Genomic DNA, 16,132 nt, shown 5'->3' on the forward strand with positions numbered 1-16,132 from the left:
TTTGATATGTGAGACACAATATTTGCCCATGTGATTGTGTCAGCCCAGCAACATCATCAGCAGTAGCTGCTTTCATCTCTTCCGCAAAAAACAAAGCATTATTCTTCAATAGTGAAAAACAAAAAGATCACTATTCACAATAGTGAAAACAAAAAGGTCACTATTCATTTAACTTTTGTAAAAGAATCAAAGCATCTTCACTATTCATTCACCCAGCTTTAGCAGACAGCGGGATTCCCGGATCAATTGGCCAAGTCTCATTCAGTTTCCTCGCTCTATATAACGAGGATTCAGCTTCAGAAGAAGGATATAAATTTTTAACTTCAAAAGTTCAGTTCAATATCATCTCGCTGAGATTATTCAAACACTTGTAGTACATATATATTATTCAGGATGCCTGCGAGCTCCATCTCTTTGTTTACTTGTTTCATCTGCCATTAGGCAATACCTGTTTGTTATCTGCATTGCAGTAAGTTTTCAATAAAACTTATTTTCCAAATATACTTGCATCATTACGTTTAATTCATTATTTTGATATGCTACTCTGTTTTTATATGTTTTATTTATGCACTTTAAATTCTATGGACGGCTATGCTGCCTCTATATATATATATATATATATATATGCCTAGTTCTGCCAGAACGCCGGCATTCTCAAATATCAGTAACACCCCCAATTTAACAAAATTAGGGTTCTTTCTACTCTTCTTTCTAGGAGGTAAGGGCACAATGGATCGACACCAATTTTGGCTCCAACGTGCTCCTACTAGCTACAGTATGATCGGATTCTGTTGGTACGAAATGGGTAAGTACCACTTTTCTGCATTTTGATTCACATTGATGATTTGGTGTTCAATTCTCTTTGCATCGTAGTAGAAATTGAAATTCTAGCTTTATATTGCAAAACCCTAACACAGAAATTAGTTGGGTTCACGAGTCGCAAGCTTAAGTTAATGGCTTCTGCAAGTCGTCGAGGTGAAGGAATTTGTAGTGGGCGTGAAAGTGAGAGTATGAAAGATGTATTTAGTAACCTTCCAGACCAGATTTCCCATCACATTCTTTGCCTACTTGCTGTAACCGACCTCGCTCGTTTCGGTTGTGTGTCCAAAAGATGCAGAGAACTTTGCCTGTCATCTCCCAAGTTGAATTTGGATGAATTTTCCTTGGTGAATACGTCTACTTGTTATAAGCGGCTCGAATTGTTTACCTATTTGGATAGGTTCTTTTTCCACCGTGGTGATAATAAGATACAAAGCTTCCGCCTTCGTTGGTATAGGCATGATGTATGTGAGGGTGAAGATGAAGAAGCACAATGCGTCTGTGATTGTTGTGCGAGTTTCAGACTGTTTACATGGATTGAAAATGCAGTAAGGTGTAATGTTGAAGTGCTTGATCTGGTGATGAATTATCAGGATGAGGAGGAACGGTTTCTGTTTCCTGCTAGTGTCTTTTTGTGTGGAACTTTGAGGCATCTAATACTGCACCTGAACTGTACGGTTCTTAAGACTCCATCGTTCGCTTTTCAATCTAATCTCAAGATCTTGGAGTTGAAAAATGTTGATATAGATGATGGTGGTGGATTTTTCAAATGGATCTCGTGTTGCTGTAAATTCATTGAGGAATTAAGCCTTGAACACGTTTGTGTGACACAAGAAATTACTGTTGAAAGCTTGTCTCTGAAAATACTTAACTGTTCTGGTATCTTTCTGATTGATAAATGTCATATTAACGTCTCATGTGAGAAGCTTGAGTACATACGTATTTGCTGGGTATTGGACTCACCGAGAAACAAATCCTTAAATATGTTTGCCCCAAATCTGAAGTCTTTCAAATGGTTCGGGAGTTTGATGAATCACTCAAATTTGGGAAAATTAGAATGCTTAGAAGTAGCTTCATTTTTCTTGGAGCCAACATTGGATATCTTGGACAATATAGTCGAGATTCTTCACAGTTTATGCAGGGCTAAACTTTTTATGCTAAATGAAGCGACTATTAAGGTAAACAGAACTGTAACATCTCAAACTGATTTTTCATTTTCTTTTTGAACTTCTTTCAACTTTTTTCCTTTACTTCTTTGTGATATGGCAATGATAGGATTAGTTACTTTACGTTCCTTAAGCTATAACGCTGTTTTAAAATTGAGATATGACATTAATCTTACATTAACCAGAATGAAAATTCACTTCTATGCTGAGTTTTGTGGAAAATAATAAAAAATATATTGCAAAACAAGTTTGTTTTTGCAATTTGAATTTTTTTTTTCTCATTTTGTTATCTGGAAACTATAGGATTAGATAATTTATGTTTCTTATGCTCCGATGTGATGATATTAGTTTTACGATAATCAGAATGTAAATTCATACCGATGCTAAATTTTGTTGAAAAGAATAAAAAGTAAAATGAGAAACAATATACCATTGCAGGCTCTTCCATTGAAGGAATTATCATCTAGGCCAGCTCCACTATGTGATACTAGTTCTTTGTGTATCGAAATTGGAAGCTTTATTGATGAGCTGATCCCAGCAATGGTCTATCTCTTTAGAGCAATGCCTAAGCTTTGTACTTTATGCATAATGTTGAATCCGCCCTCTGGTGACCCTAACTCTAATGTAAGTTTATGCCAGTGCTTGCTTCAAGAGTATAAGCTCCCCCTCCCTACTTCTTTCTCCTTTTCTCTCTCTCTTCCTCTTGCTTTTTTTTTTTTTATCCTGGTATATATTCAAGATTTTTTTGAATAACGCAATTATTTCTTTCTTAAATTTGGGTTGATTTGCATGTTGCCTGTTTTCCTTTCCAGGCATCGGGGATTAGCATGGAATACTGGAAGTTGCAAAACCTCGCGTTTGTTTATCAGCTCAAGCACGTTGCTATAGAGCTTTGCCACGGGTCTAATGGAATGGAGTTAGCAAGGTACATTATCGAGTATGCTCAGAATTTGCAAAAGATGGTAATAGTTTATTCTTCCCAGGACTTGGAAAAAATTACAAGGGAGTTAGAGAAAAGCAAGATGATTCCCAATGCGACAATTGACTTCCAGGAAAAATCAATCAAGAGGTAGAAGAAAGCTGTTTCGATAATTTTCAGAATTTATTTTTGTTGCAATGTCGAAACCTTAGTAGGCAGGGCCGGACCCAGGCTATAGCCGAGGCTAGAATTTTTGTTTTCAAAATTAGCAAGGAAAGCTTTCTTTCAAAATTATTGTGGTTTGTCTTCTGAAGGCCTTTTGGAATTGCTCCCGTATGAGCTTCTCTCTTTGGCTTCTGCATTTGCATTTTAGTCTGTGAAAGTTGTAAAACACGCAATCACGACGCAATGCACGTAAACATGCCTAGTTTTCATTGTATGCTTTGCTCGGTATACATAGCTTTCTTCTGTCTCCCCTGCCCTTTTCCCATCTCTCATTACTACCATATATTTCGCTCTAGTACTAATCACAAGTAAAAATGTTGTCAAACAGGCTAGGTTTCAAATCTTTTTTATTTTTTCCTTTCTTTTTCAGTTCCCTCTCTTCTTCCACTTGACAATCAGTGTGCCGACATGGTTGCGGCCGGTGCGGGTGGTGAGGGGGTGGCCGGTGCGGTGGTTAAGATTGCGCGGGAAGATGACAAGTTCATGATTCATGGACTATGTCTATATTATATATCTCTGTAGACTGTCTATGTTCTTACCGGGCTGAACAATTATCATGTTTTGATGCGTGAAACCAAATCTCCATAATTTGGGATTTATTTGAAAGAAAAAAAGAAAAAAAAGAAAAAGGAAGATTCCATAACAATTACAAATTTAAACGAAGACTCGGTAATACTACGGTCTAGTAATATTTATTTTTACTTGTAAGTGAGAAGTTTTAGGTTCAATTCTCGTCAAAAGTGAATTTGAACCACATTATTGTTAACTCATTGTGAGGTTAAGCACATCTCATCTCTTTTAGTGTAGATAATATCGTTTGTTCAAATAAATAAATAAACTTGTAGCCTTAAATGTCCTTCATTTGATTCCCCTCCAAAGGAAAAATCATTCTCTTCCACTTTAAATATACCTAAAACTTTAGTTCTTTTCGAACCTAATCATGTGTATTAAGCGAGCCATATATTCTTATAGTTAGCCACATTTCATTTTTTTTTTTTTTAAGAAAAAGATTGACATATTTCCAAAGAGTGAAGTTTTATTTTGACAAAAAAAAAAAAAAAAAAAAAAAAAAAAAAAAAGGAAAGTGAAGTTTTAAATAATTTTCTCTTTACCAAATAATTCTTCCATCCATGTAAATATATTATTGTAAAAAAAAAAAAAAAGTTTTAACGAAACACTTTCGGTACGGTTCACTTTTAATGAAAAATTATAATTTTACCTTTTCCTGATACTATTCGTTACATCTTTATTTGTTTTTTTTTCATTAAACTAAAACATTTTTGAACTTTTCGTTAGTTTTTTTTTTATAAAAAAAAGAGTAAAAATAAATTTGAATGATATAGGTTTCGGCGGGTGATGTCGAAAAAATAAGAAGTAAATAAGGTTTTGGCGGGCCAAAAGAAATTTCACGCGGCAAATCGGGACTCGAATTTGCGGGAACAAATTTAGAGGAAATCGACAAAAATACTAAACTTATAAAAGCCTAGGAACCATCCGAAAGCCCCAAATCAACAAATTTAGGGTTCTTCAAGATCCAGATTCGGGACGGAGGATGATGGGAGCGCACCGCCGATTCTGGCTCGCTGATGGACTTATGGTGGGTAGAATCGAGATGGGTAAGTGAGTGTTGGCATTTCTTCATCTCTGTTCACTGTGCAAGGAGAAAGGCATAATTTGATTGATGCTTTACTGTTAAATTCTCCGTGAATCGTAGTAGAAACTGAAAAGCCATCTTCTTTTGCAAAACCCTAAATTCGGATTTTGATTGGCTTTCATGGAAAGCGAGGGTGAGTTAAAAGCTACTGCAAGTCCCCGAGGCGAAGGAGTTTGTAGTGAGAGTGAGAGTATAATAGATGTATTTAGCAAATTTCCAGACCAGATTTCCCATCACATTGTCTCCTTTCTTACTGTGACCGATCTCATTCGCTTCGGTTGTGTGTCTAAAAGATGCAGAGAGCTTTGCCTGTCATCCCCTAAGTTGAACTTCGATGGGTTTTCGTTAGCGAATACGTCCACTTGTTATTACCGGCTCAAGTTGTTGAGTTATTTGGATAGGTTCTTTCTCTATCGCAGGGATAGTAAGATACAGAGCTTTCGTGTTTGTTGGTTTAAGCATGAGGAATACAAGCTTGAGGAATACGAGGGTGAAGAACCACCGTGCTTCTGTGCTCGTGATTGCTACGAAGGTACCCGAATGTTCACATGGATCCAAAATGCGGTTAGGTGTAAGGTTGAAGTGCTGGATCTTGAGACGGATGTATATGATTCTGAGCATGAACTACTTCCATCTTGTGTCTTTCAATGTGAAACTTTGAGGTATCTAGTGTTGCATGTGAATTGGACGATTCTTAGGACTCCCTCGTTCAATTTTCCATCTAATCTCAAGTATATGGAGTTGAAAAAAATCTTTATAGAAAATGAGGGATTTTTCAAGTGGATCTCCTGTTGCTGCAAATGCATCGAGGAGTTAAATCTTCAAGAAGTTCATGGGATAGAAACTATGACCATCAAAAGCTCGTCTCTGAAAAAACTGAGCTTTTCTGGTTTTTCAGTTGACCTCTGCCATATTAACATCTCGTGTGAGAAACTTTAAGGTATATTTATATGCTGGCCTTTTGCCTCAGCCAGCAACAAATCCTTAAATATCTTTGCCCCAAGTCTCAAGCATTTGAACTGGCTTGGGAACATGGTGAAACACCCAAATCTGGGAAAATTTGAATGCTTGGCTGAAGCTATACTTACCTTGAATTCTCAAGGGGATGACAAGGACAATGTATTTGAGGTTCTTGACAGTTTTTGCAGGGTTAAAGTTCTTGTTCTGAATGAAGTGACCATTAAGGTAAAGTGAACCAGTCATTCGGACTTCTTTTCTTTTACTTCTTTGTGGTATGTCAATGATAGGATTAGTTTATATTTCTTACTATCTCACGTTGTTTTTAGTTTTACGAATCCGTGTTATAGGTTTTTCTGAAAAGAAAAGGGATTAAAATGAGAAACGTGATCTATAACATTGCAGGGCCATTTCAGGGGTGGATCCAGGCCAGCTCCATTGTATGATACCTTTTGTTTGGGTATGGGTATCGAAACCTTCGTCGACGAGTTGATCCCAGCAATTGTCTTCCTTTTGAGGGGAATGCCTAATCTGTTCAATTTAGTATTAATGAAGTATAATCCACCTCTTGAGGCCCCTGAATCTAATGTAAGTTTAACCCCGCTCCCCCGCTCTTTGTTGGCATGATATTCATGATTTCAACTTGATATTTTCTGGGTATTGTCAATTGATTTGCGTCTTGTCGTCTTTCCTTTCCAGACATCTGGGATTGATATTGAATACTGGAAGTTGCAAAACCTTGCATTTGTTTATCAGCTTAGGCAGGTTACCATAGAGCTTTGCAATGGGTCTAATGGAATGGAGTGCTCGAGTGTGCTCCAAATTTGGAGAAAATGGTCATTGTTTATTTACCCCAGGATTTGGAGAGAGTTGCAAGGAAGTTAGAGAAAAGCAAGATTTCCAATGCCGCCGCAGCTGTCTGCTTTCAAGAAAAATCAATCAAGAGATAGAAGAATGTACTTCCGATCGTTTTCAGGATTTCTTTATGTTGCAATGTTGAAACCTTTGTATGCTGAGATTATCGGAAGCACCGTTTCAGGATTTTGTTGGTTTTCTCAAGTATTTTGGTTGTCTTCCTTCTTAAGCATTATTGAACTCGTCAAGTTGAACCTAAAATCACACTTTTAAGTCGAGAGAAATACCATTGCATCGTAGTGCTAGTGGCAAAATTATGAAATTGGTTAGAAGTAAAATCAAGAAAGTGATCTACTCTAAACTTTAGTTAGAACAAGGGCTAGTTGATCTATTAACTTCAAAAGACAAGATTACGAAGACTGATCCTTTGAGATTTTACATACAGTACGAAGAACATAACAGCGCATGTACACATTCTGATACCTAGATCGTTTTCACTATTCTCCTTAATATTCCTCGAAGAGCATTGTGACATTAGATATTTTCGTGTTTCCGTCTAACATCCTTAAAATGTCCTCCGAATTCTGGGGTGAGAGACTTACGAGTTACGACCATCTTCTCCGAATTCTTAGTGGATTGGCGCATATACTATGCTAGCTCAACTCCTCCGTACCAGAAGGCGATATTTGGCAATCGTTTGAAAAGAGAGACCAATGCTGGGACAAACTCGTCACCAAATCTTTCAATATGTATATGCAGAGATGAAGCGTCATCTAATGCTGCTGCCATGGATCCCTTTCGAAGAGCTTGTCGATAACAGTACTGCAATAAATCATGTTTCTCATTTTCCTTTTACTTGTTTGAGCAAAACTTGGCATAAACTACTTGACAAACAGCAGTTTCGCCTTACGCAAACTGCAAAAAAGCTCAAACACCTGGTCAAGAACATCTACTTTCGGATTCGGAAAGACTGCAGCTTCTTCTAACAGTTCCAAATTACTCAGACTTGGGTGATTCATCAAACTCCCCTTCAAAGCCAAGGATCTAAGACACGGAGCAGAAATATTTAATGATTTTTTTTTCAGGATTTCTAGTTCTCCAGCAGATACGTATATTTTCAAGTTTCTGACCACAGATGTTAAGTATGTGAAGAGAATCGTCACCATCAATATACAATGTTTTTAAAGACGAGCTTTCAATGGTGATAGTTTCCACAGTAAGATCTTTAAGCACTAATTTCTCAATGCATTTACAGCAACATGACATCCATTTGAAAAATCCCTCTTCTATTCTTTCCTCACGCAACTCCAAGAATTTGAGATTAGAGGAAAATTTAAGGGAGGGAACATGAAGAACCATACAATTGAGATCCGCAAATAGAGATTTTAAAGATCCAGAAAGAAAGACAGAAGACGGAAACTCGATACGCTCACGTGGTATGTGATTGTGAATATCAAGTTCTTCAACATTACAGCTCACTGCATTGCGGATCCTTGACAACATCCGAGCAGACACAAGCGCAAATCCGACGATACTAAGCCTCAAAGAAGAAGGGCATACATTCGAACCACCGAACTCGAAAGCATTTTATTTTATTATCACCGCGACGAAATAAGAACCGATCCAAACAATCGACCAACGTTTGCTGCTCACTAGATCCCTTCGGTATGGAAAATCCATCAAAATTCAAAGATGGTGATGACAGACACAGTTCTTGGTATCGTTTCGAGAAGCATTCGAAACTGGCCAGGTGTGTGATGGTAAGGAAGGGATGTGATGGGCAACATGGTCTGGGAGATCACTGATTCTGTCTACCAATGTTCTGCTCTCAGGAGGATTAGCATCAACTCCTTCCATGAATCAAACCAATTCTGTCTACCATTGAATTACTTTTCCGTTAGTGCCAGTTAATATTACGATCTAGTGATTTATTTATGGAGAGTTTTGATATAGGTGTTTTCACCAATGCACCTCAAATACAATGCAGAGCAGGAAACCATGTCTAGTTCGATTTGCTGCGGCAATCAAAAATTAGCCGGTGCTGTTTTCTGCTCAGTCTCCCATGAATCAAAGAAGGCAAGAAAACAACAGGAATAGAAAGAAAACGGAAACTTGGTACGTCCATGTTTGATGTCGAGATCAAGCTCTTCAACATTACACCTTAATGAACTATGGACGCATGACATAAACCGAAAATAATCTTCGTAGGAGCATTCCTTATCGCCATTGCTACCGCTGTCAGAACCATCTGCACCACGACTCATCAAACGATCACGGAAGGCCTGTGAAGCATCCTCGCCGCAGAAGCATTCCTTATCGTCATCGGGTTTTTTTATTGCGCATCATTTTTAACCATGTTCGTACTGCTAGTCGTATAACATGACCACAAGGCAATTTTTGGTAGTAGACAATCGAAAACGTGAAGTTAATTTAGTAGAGCTCCACTAATACTGTTTAATTTTTTGGGTTTGGGGATGCCGGTGAATGAGAAATTAGGACAGTGGAGAAACAGGAAACAGAGATGTGAATGGCGCTACGAATGCAGTCATGTTTAGTCAACCAACACAGTAATGCTCAAGGACAGCAAGAAAACTTACTTCAAAACGAAATGCTTACCGAAACTGATTCCATTGATCCGATGGTAGATACAGAACAAACAAAAGACTCATGGCACACACAAACATTGCTAGTTGAATTCTCAAAACCTAGTTCGATGTGCCACAACCGATCTGTCAACATTCCCAATAAGGTAGTGATATTATAGCATAAATAAGTTCCCTAAAGTACAAAGACAGATTTCTTACTTTCCTTAAAGAAAATCTTGGCATTGGAAATTTTCTTGGTTTCATCTAACTTCGTCACAAGCTCATCCAAATGTTGGGGTGAATGAATTATGAGCATTGTCTCCAAATTCTGGGCATACTCGAGTATATACCTGATTAGCTCTACTCCATTAGTCCCATGAGAAAGCTCTATGGAAACCTCCTTAAGCTGATGAATAAAACCAAAGTTTTGCATCTTCCAATATCCCATATTAAACCCACATGCCTGCAAGAGAAAAAAGAGAATGGAATCAATAGGGGATCACCCAACGAGTCTAAACCAAATATAATGAAAGGACAACTGCATTATCTTAAAGCCGTTATGAATATGAGCTTGAGGATACATATTATACATGGAAAGAGAGAAGGAAGCAAGTAGCAACAGACTTTAACTTACATCATATTCATCGCCATAAAGAGGGCGCTTAGAATTTATGTATAAAGAACACAATTTGGGCATTCCCTTGAAAAGAGAGACTACTGCTGGGACCAACTCATCACCAAAGCTTTTAATATGTATATCGAGAGATGAAACGTTATCAAACGATGCTGGAATGGATCCTTCCCGATATGAAGCCTGCGATAAATAATGTTTCACAATTTCTTTGACTCATTTCAACAAGACTAATAAAAAGCAATATCCGTCTTCCAGCTTTAAAGTCTACTGATACATGAGAACAATATATATTTAGCTTACCCTATCACCCCATACAAGAAATAAATACAAGATTTAAGTTCAAATTGCCAACACAAAAATATATCAGTCTGATCTGAAGGGTTCTGGTTCACAGTACCTTAATTGTCGCTTCGTTTATGCTAAGAACTTTAGCCCGGCATAAACTGGAAAGAACTTCAAGTACATCGCTAGAGCCATCTACTTCAGGCTTCAGAAGAATAGCAGCTTCTTCTAAGAATTCTAATTTTCCGATATTTCGGCTTTCCATCAAATTCCCCTTCCAACTCAAATATTTAAGACATGGGGCATTAATATTTAACGATTTTTCTCTAGGAGAGTGAAGCAGCCAGTCGATAACTATTTCTTCAAGTTTATCGCCTCTGATGTCAACTGTGTCAGTTAAATTGTCCCCCACAAAAGAAAATTTTTTCAAAGACGAGCTTTCAATGGTGGTATCTCGCATATGAATTCCATCAAGAGTCAACTCCTCAATGCATTTGCACCAACATGAGATCCATTTGGAAAACCCCTGTTCTACCATGCCGCTTTTCAACTTCAAGTATTTGAGATTAGAGGGAAACGCAAAAGAGGGCACGTGAAGCACTATACGACCCAGGTCCACCGACAGCGACGTCAAAGAACCACAAAGAAAGACAGAAGATGGAAACACCGGAGCTATCGCCTCTCCAGGACCAATATCAAGATCAAGCTCTTCAACGTTACACCGCACTGCATTGTGTATCCACGACATCATTCGAAAATACTCATCACAGGAGCACAGTGTTTCATCATCATCCTCATCATCACCATCGACATGACCATCACTATCACTATCACTAACGTCTACAAAGTGACTCATCCAACAAACACGAAGACGCTGTATCTTATTATTACCACGAAGAAAGAAGAACCTATCCATACAATTCAACCACCTTTGCAGCTTACTACACTTGGCATCAGACAAGCGAGGAAGTTCATCAATGTTCAAAAATGGAGCTGACAGATAGAGTTCCCTGCATCGTCTGGACACGCAGCCGAAACGGGCAAGGTGCGAGATAGTCAGGAAAGAAAGTATGTGGTGGGCAACATGGTCAGGAAGATTACTAAATCTGTCTATCATCCTCCTCTTACCATCAACTCCCTCACCCTCACAACTTCCAGTATCCATTAACTTGCGCCAGTAATTACTCAGAAATAAATTATCTGGAAAACCCCTCTTTCAATTCACTCACAGAAAAATTGAATTATCCAGAAACCAGAACAACAATTTGATTCATTTCTAAACGAACAAAAGTAAAGATGCGTTCTTTTGGTAGGAAACTAGAACATACCCAGATTCTGCTTACTAGGAAGAGTAGGAGGATGTGCAAGCCCAACTGGGTCGATGCAGATTCTGGAAATGTGATTGATTTGGAAGTTCCCCTCTCGAAAACCTAAACCTAATTTGCGCATTTGGGGGCGTCCTGCTCCGTGTGATTCCTGCAGGGGTTTTCTAATTTCTATGGCATCGGTTAAATTAAGGGGAAAATTGGTTTTTACCCATCAAAATATGGGTACGGGTTCTAACATGGTTTATGGTCTTTGTGGACATATGCTAGTAATAATAATGAGAAAGGACGTGTATTCGAAGTATGAAACGGTGGGGTGCATAGGGATTTATCAAATTGTCACGTAGACTATATTTGACAGAAATTTGAATGAGATAAGAAAATAGACTATATGCAATAAATGAGCTAAAAATGTTAAAGCCTTTTTAAAAGAAATTTCAGGGAAAAATCAAAATCAAACACATTCTTGAGGGGAATTTGAATTTCGGTCAGTTTACTCTTTACAATGTTTAGAGGAAGAATAAAAACTTTTATTTTGTTATTGTTTTTTTTTTTAATTATGTGAAACTAAAGAATTATGTTGAGTTTATATATATATATTTCCTCCAAAACAAAATATTTATAAAAAAAAAATTCTAGGTAAGTGGTATTTTCCCATAGTGATGAAAAAGTATTGAGTTTTTGCATGACGATGTGAGTTCGAACCCAATCGGTGACTAATTTAACATAATCTATCGTTCGACCAAAAAAAATCCGGAATTTTTTTTAATTACTTTAGATCATTCCATTATAGTATTACATTAGAGAGGTTTTACTATAGTGTACCGATCAAAGATTCTACATTGGACAACTTTCAAGATCCATTTAGGCCGGTCTTTCAAAGCCCAAGGCGTTACTTGATTCCCAAGTTTTCACAATCCAAACAACAATTCACACAACACATTGGGCACACAGTTTTGACCTTAAAAATCTCAGAGATTCAACCTCACAGACCTGCTTTCTTTAGAGGCAAAACACTGAAGTTCATAGAGAAGGAGATCTTGAAAGTAAAGTTGCATAAGAACTTAATACTAATAAAAGAGATGAGCATCGTCCATATCCTTGAACAAAACACATGATCGATCATCCAGTTCCGAACTTTCCCATCCTCCATATCCTTAAACAAAGCTTACAGGATCAACCGCCCAGTTCTGTCCTAATAACACATATAGGAAGAAAACAAACCCTACTAGATTTAACATTGATTTGCAATGCCGAAAAGGAACCATTGAAACCCCAAAATGTGGATTTAGAGTTGGGTGATTAGAACCCTGTACGACCCCCACTTTTTTCCAGATAGCCAACTGCAGCATTGGAAGAAATAATCCGGCTGCTCCTCAACTTCCTTGTGAAATTCCATTGATTGGGCAGGCAAATCACAAGCATTTCTTCCAAATTCTGAGCACGTTCAAGCAGATACTTTGCAAGCACAAATCCATTAGACCCGTTAGTAAGCTCTATGGTTACATACTTCAACTGAGAAACAAACTCCAGGTGCTGGCGTTCCCAATATCGCCTATCGAATCCAGATGACTAGAAAATTAACAAACAAAAAAGCAATTCAATTATAGTTCCCAAGTAAGAAATGTAACTAAGATTGTCAATGGTAAAATGTACTCTGCATGTTGGAGAGAACGTAGATTTTCACTTACAGTAGCCGCATTTGCAGTGCAAAAGAAGAAGGGTAGCTGATCAGATACTGTCAATTCCAAAGTAGTCAAATTAGGGAGTCCTTTAAAAAGTGAGGCCAGCGCCGGGACAACCTTGTCATCGATACCACTCCAAATAGTCACATTCAAGCAAGAGTTCATGTAATATTGGGGGTGTGTAGCCATCCTTGAACAGATTCTACAACAATATTACAGCCAAAGGATTTTATCAAATCAAATAGAAAAGATAATAAAACCCTAAACACTACAAAAAGACTTAGACCAGTTAACCGATTTTATCCTCTCAATTTCGTACTCTTTACCTTTGTAGTCCCTTGATCAATACGGAGTGTTTTAGCATTGCGAATGCTAGAGAGGAACTCATGAGTTTTGCTTTCAGGATCATCTACTCCATCAGCCATGAGAGAAATCTGAACTTCTTCCAAACAATTCAACTCCCCCAGATTCTGGTGATTCATCATATAACCAACCCAATTCAAACGCTTAAGATTTGGAGCGAAAATCTCCAACGAATTCGTCCGAGGCAATGGAGCATTAAAATTCCAATTTATATGCAAATCTTCAACTTTCTCACCAGAGATTTTAACATGGCAAAGATCATAACAAGAGGGATATTCAACACCAAATGATTCCAAAGACGAACTCTCAATGTCGATTTTTCGTAACCCTATCACACACTCGAGCCTCAACTCCTTAATATTTCTGCAGCAGAAGCAGATCCATTTGCAAAAACCCTCATCATCTTCCATGGTAACACTTCTCAGCTTCAGAAAAACCAGATTACAGATAGAAGATGCAGAAAATGTGGAAACTTTAAGAGTTGCACACTTCATATCTAGAGAGAGAGACCTCAGAGACCCAGAAACAAACACAGATGAAGGAAAATCTATCTGGGTCTCGCAAATAATATCTTCTAGGGTTGGCATCACAGTAGTAAAGAAAAAAATCAAGCTTTTCAACGTTGCAAGTCGGTGCATTTTCAATCCAACCCAAAACCCTAGATTTTTCAACAGATCTAGAGCAGCAATTTTCAATATCTGTTTCCCCAAGTTCGTACTCAGAAACCCAATCCAGAGAAAAGCTTTGTAGCTTGTTATGGTGGCGATGTATGAAGAACTTGTCCAAGGAAGCCATCAACTCCAAACGGCTGTTGAAGGTGCGAGTGGACTCCGAGGGGAATTCAGTGAAGTTCAATGTGGGAGTTGACAGATAAAATGCTCTGCATTTTTGGGATAACATGCCAACTCGAGTGATGTCGGATATGGGAAGTAATGACAAAATGTGATGAGCAACTTCACGTGGAAGAGCACTGAATCTGTCCAAAGTGACATTTAGATTGGCAGAAGCACCTTCAGCAAGGGGTTCTATGGAAGTTTGATCGACAGGGAAGAGGAAGAGAAACGGTTTGTATCAAAGGCAACTAGTGTCAAATGAGAGGACTGCATTTATAGCGTGCGTTAATTTCATAAAAACCATTTTTAGTAAAAATCTATAAATTTGAGACGTGAAAAAATTAAAAATAAAATTTACATCTTTCTAATATGTAAATTCGAGTTAATTATTAGAATCAAATCAATGCTTCATTTTTAGACTTTTGATTAAATCCTACAATCCAATTATATTCTAAATATAAGTGTTTTTCAAATTCATTTTTATGTCAAAAATGCAATCAATAATATTAATTAATTTATTGCTATATTTTATGAAATATCATCCCTTCTCAATTTAAGGATATAATTATATCTAGTGAGTTTGAAATTAATTTGACGCAATATAATAATCCATATATATCTAAACTATTTAAGAAATGCCAATATATATTGATAGGTTTTGGGTTACATGTAATTTGTTGTTAATTTTTTACATACCAAAATTATGATAGTATAAACGTACCAGTAACGTAGTATGTATCTAAACAAAAAATAAAGTGTAGCAAACTATTGATACGCTATTTTTAATATATATGGCCATGCATATCTCATGTAAGTAATATTATTTGTAGTACGTTGGTACATTTAAAATATTACTATTTGATTATCATTAAAAAAAAAAAAAGAATTAGTCTTTTTTGCACCCACAATTCAAATTTTTTTTGTTATTAATGATTTTTTATAATTTCTTTTGAAATATTTTTTGAATTAATGGGACACAAATTAACAATATATTCTTTTGCAAGATTTTAGGAATTTGTTATATATTGGATTTAATGAGTAAATTAATTATAATAATAATTTGTGAGATTTGAAATTAATTAGTAAATTAAATAAAATTGTAGAAAAGTAGTTTGATTAAATCTCCAAGGGGGCCGTTTGTTTGCCCTCACTAAGCATCACTGGACTAGACCGGACTAACTATTAGTCCAGTCCCGTGTTTGTTCTGTAGTGGGATTATGTTTAATGAAACTAAAGGGGACTCACACGGACAAACTCCTTCGCTAGGAGTTCTTAGCGAGACCCCCCAATACCCATAGGATTGCTAAGACCTCGTCTACTCCGTCTTTGTATGCTATGTCTCATCCTCTATTTGCTCTCTATTATCTGGAGCACCGACAACCACCATCACACCACAACTTGCCAACTCCAATGAGATCACACCACCAGCCCACCACCACCACTCTCTCCCTCTTTCTTCACCTTGAACCAAAAATATCGAACTGAGGAAGATCCTGCTCTTACCGTCGTTTGTCCAACTCTAGCCGTTTGCTTCGCTTCGCTGCACTTCGAACTCAACCTTGGACTCGTCTGATTCGCTTCGAACTTGACCTCGGACTTGTCGACTTCACGCGATTGACGAGATCTTGTGAACCCAATGGTGGGTGAGCCACCCAGTGTGATATCCCGTCCCTAAAATTATTATTTTATTTTATTTTAATCTTGACGTATTTCGAAGATTTGATTGGAACTAGTTCTTTATTTCTCCAAATTTGAGAAAAACGAAATGAGGGTTACTTTAGTCATTTCCAATTTTCTCGACCTTTTCGGTCAACTCTTGAATTAGTTAGG

At 37.3% G+C, this 16,132-nt stretch overlaps 3 protein-coding genes and 1 pseudogene across 3 annotated transcripts; 2 read left to right on the forward strand and 2 right to left on the reverse strand.

The window, feature by feature from the left end:
* The first annotated feature begins 656 nt into the window (after positions 1 to 656).
* On the forward strand, positions 657 to 3,967 carry LOC137713698 (F-box/LRR-repeat protein At4g14103-like). The gene is made up of 4 exons (XM_068453035.1): positions 657 to 1,997; positions 2,424 to 2,609; positions 2,798 to 3,054; positions 3,500 to 3,967. Exons 1-4 carry the CDS (start codon positions 954 to 956, stop codon positions 3,519 to 3,521), a joined length of 1,509 nt encoding a protein of 502 aa, XP_068309136.1. The 5' UTR covers positions 657 to 953; the 3' UTR covers positions 3,522 to 3,967.
* A 670-nt stretch (positions 3,968 to 4,637) lies between these two features.
* Positions 4,638 to 6,845, forward strand: LOC137713961 (F-box/LRR-repeat protein At4g14103-like; annotated as a pseudogene).
* Positions 6,846 to 8,894: 2,049 nt separating this feature from the next.
* Positions 8,895 to 11,662, reverse strand: LOC137713635 (F-box/LRR-repeat protein At4g14103-like). Its single transcript, XM_068452959.1, has 3 exons — positions 10,212 to 11,662; positions 9,815 to 9,994; positions 8,895 to 9,643 (listed from the first exon to the last, which is right to left on the reverse strand). Exons 1-3 carry the CDS (start codon positions 11,259 to 11,261, stop codon positions 9,374 to 9,376), a joined length of 1,500 nt encoding a protein of 499 aa, XP_068309060.1. The 5' UTR covers positions 11,262 to 11,662; the 3' UTR covers positions 8,895 to 9,373.
* Positions 11,663 to 12,723: 1,061 nt separating this feature from the next.
* Positions 12,724 to 14,369, reverse strand: LOC137713348 (uncharacterized). Its single transcript, XM_068452639.1, has 4 exons — positions 13,980 to 14,369; positions 13,433 to 13,894; positions 13,113 to 13,223; positions 12,724 to 12,993 (listed from the first exon to the last, which is right to left on the reverse strand). The coding sequence occupies exons 1-4, from the start codon at positions 14,367 to 14,369 to the stop codon at positions 12,724 to 12,726; spliced, it is 1,233 nt and encodes a 410-aa protein (XP_068308740.1).
* Between the last annotated feature and the right edge of the window lie 1,763 nt (positions 14,370 to 16,132).

The sequence above is a fragment of the Pyrus communis genome, chromosome 13, assembly GCF_963583255.1.
Source record: "Pyrus communis chromosome 13, drPyrComm1.1, whole genome shotgun sequence".
NCBI lineage: Eukaryota > Viridiplantae > Streptophyta > Magnoliopsida > Rosales > Rosaceae > Pyrus > Pyrus communis.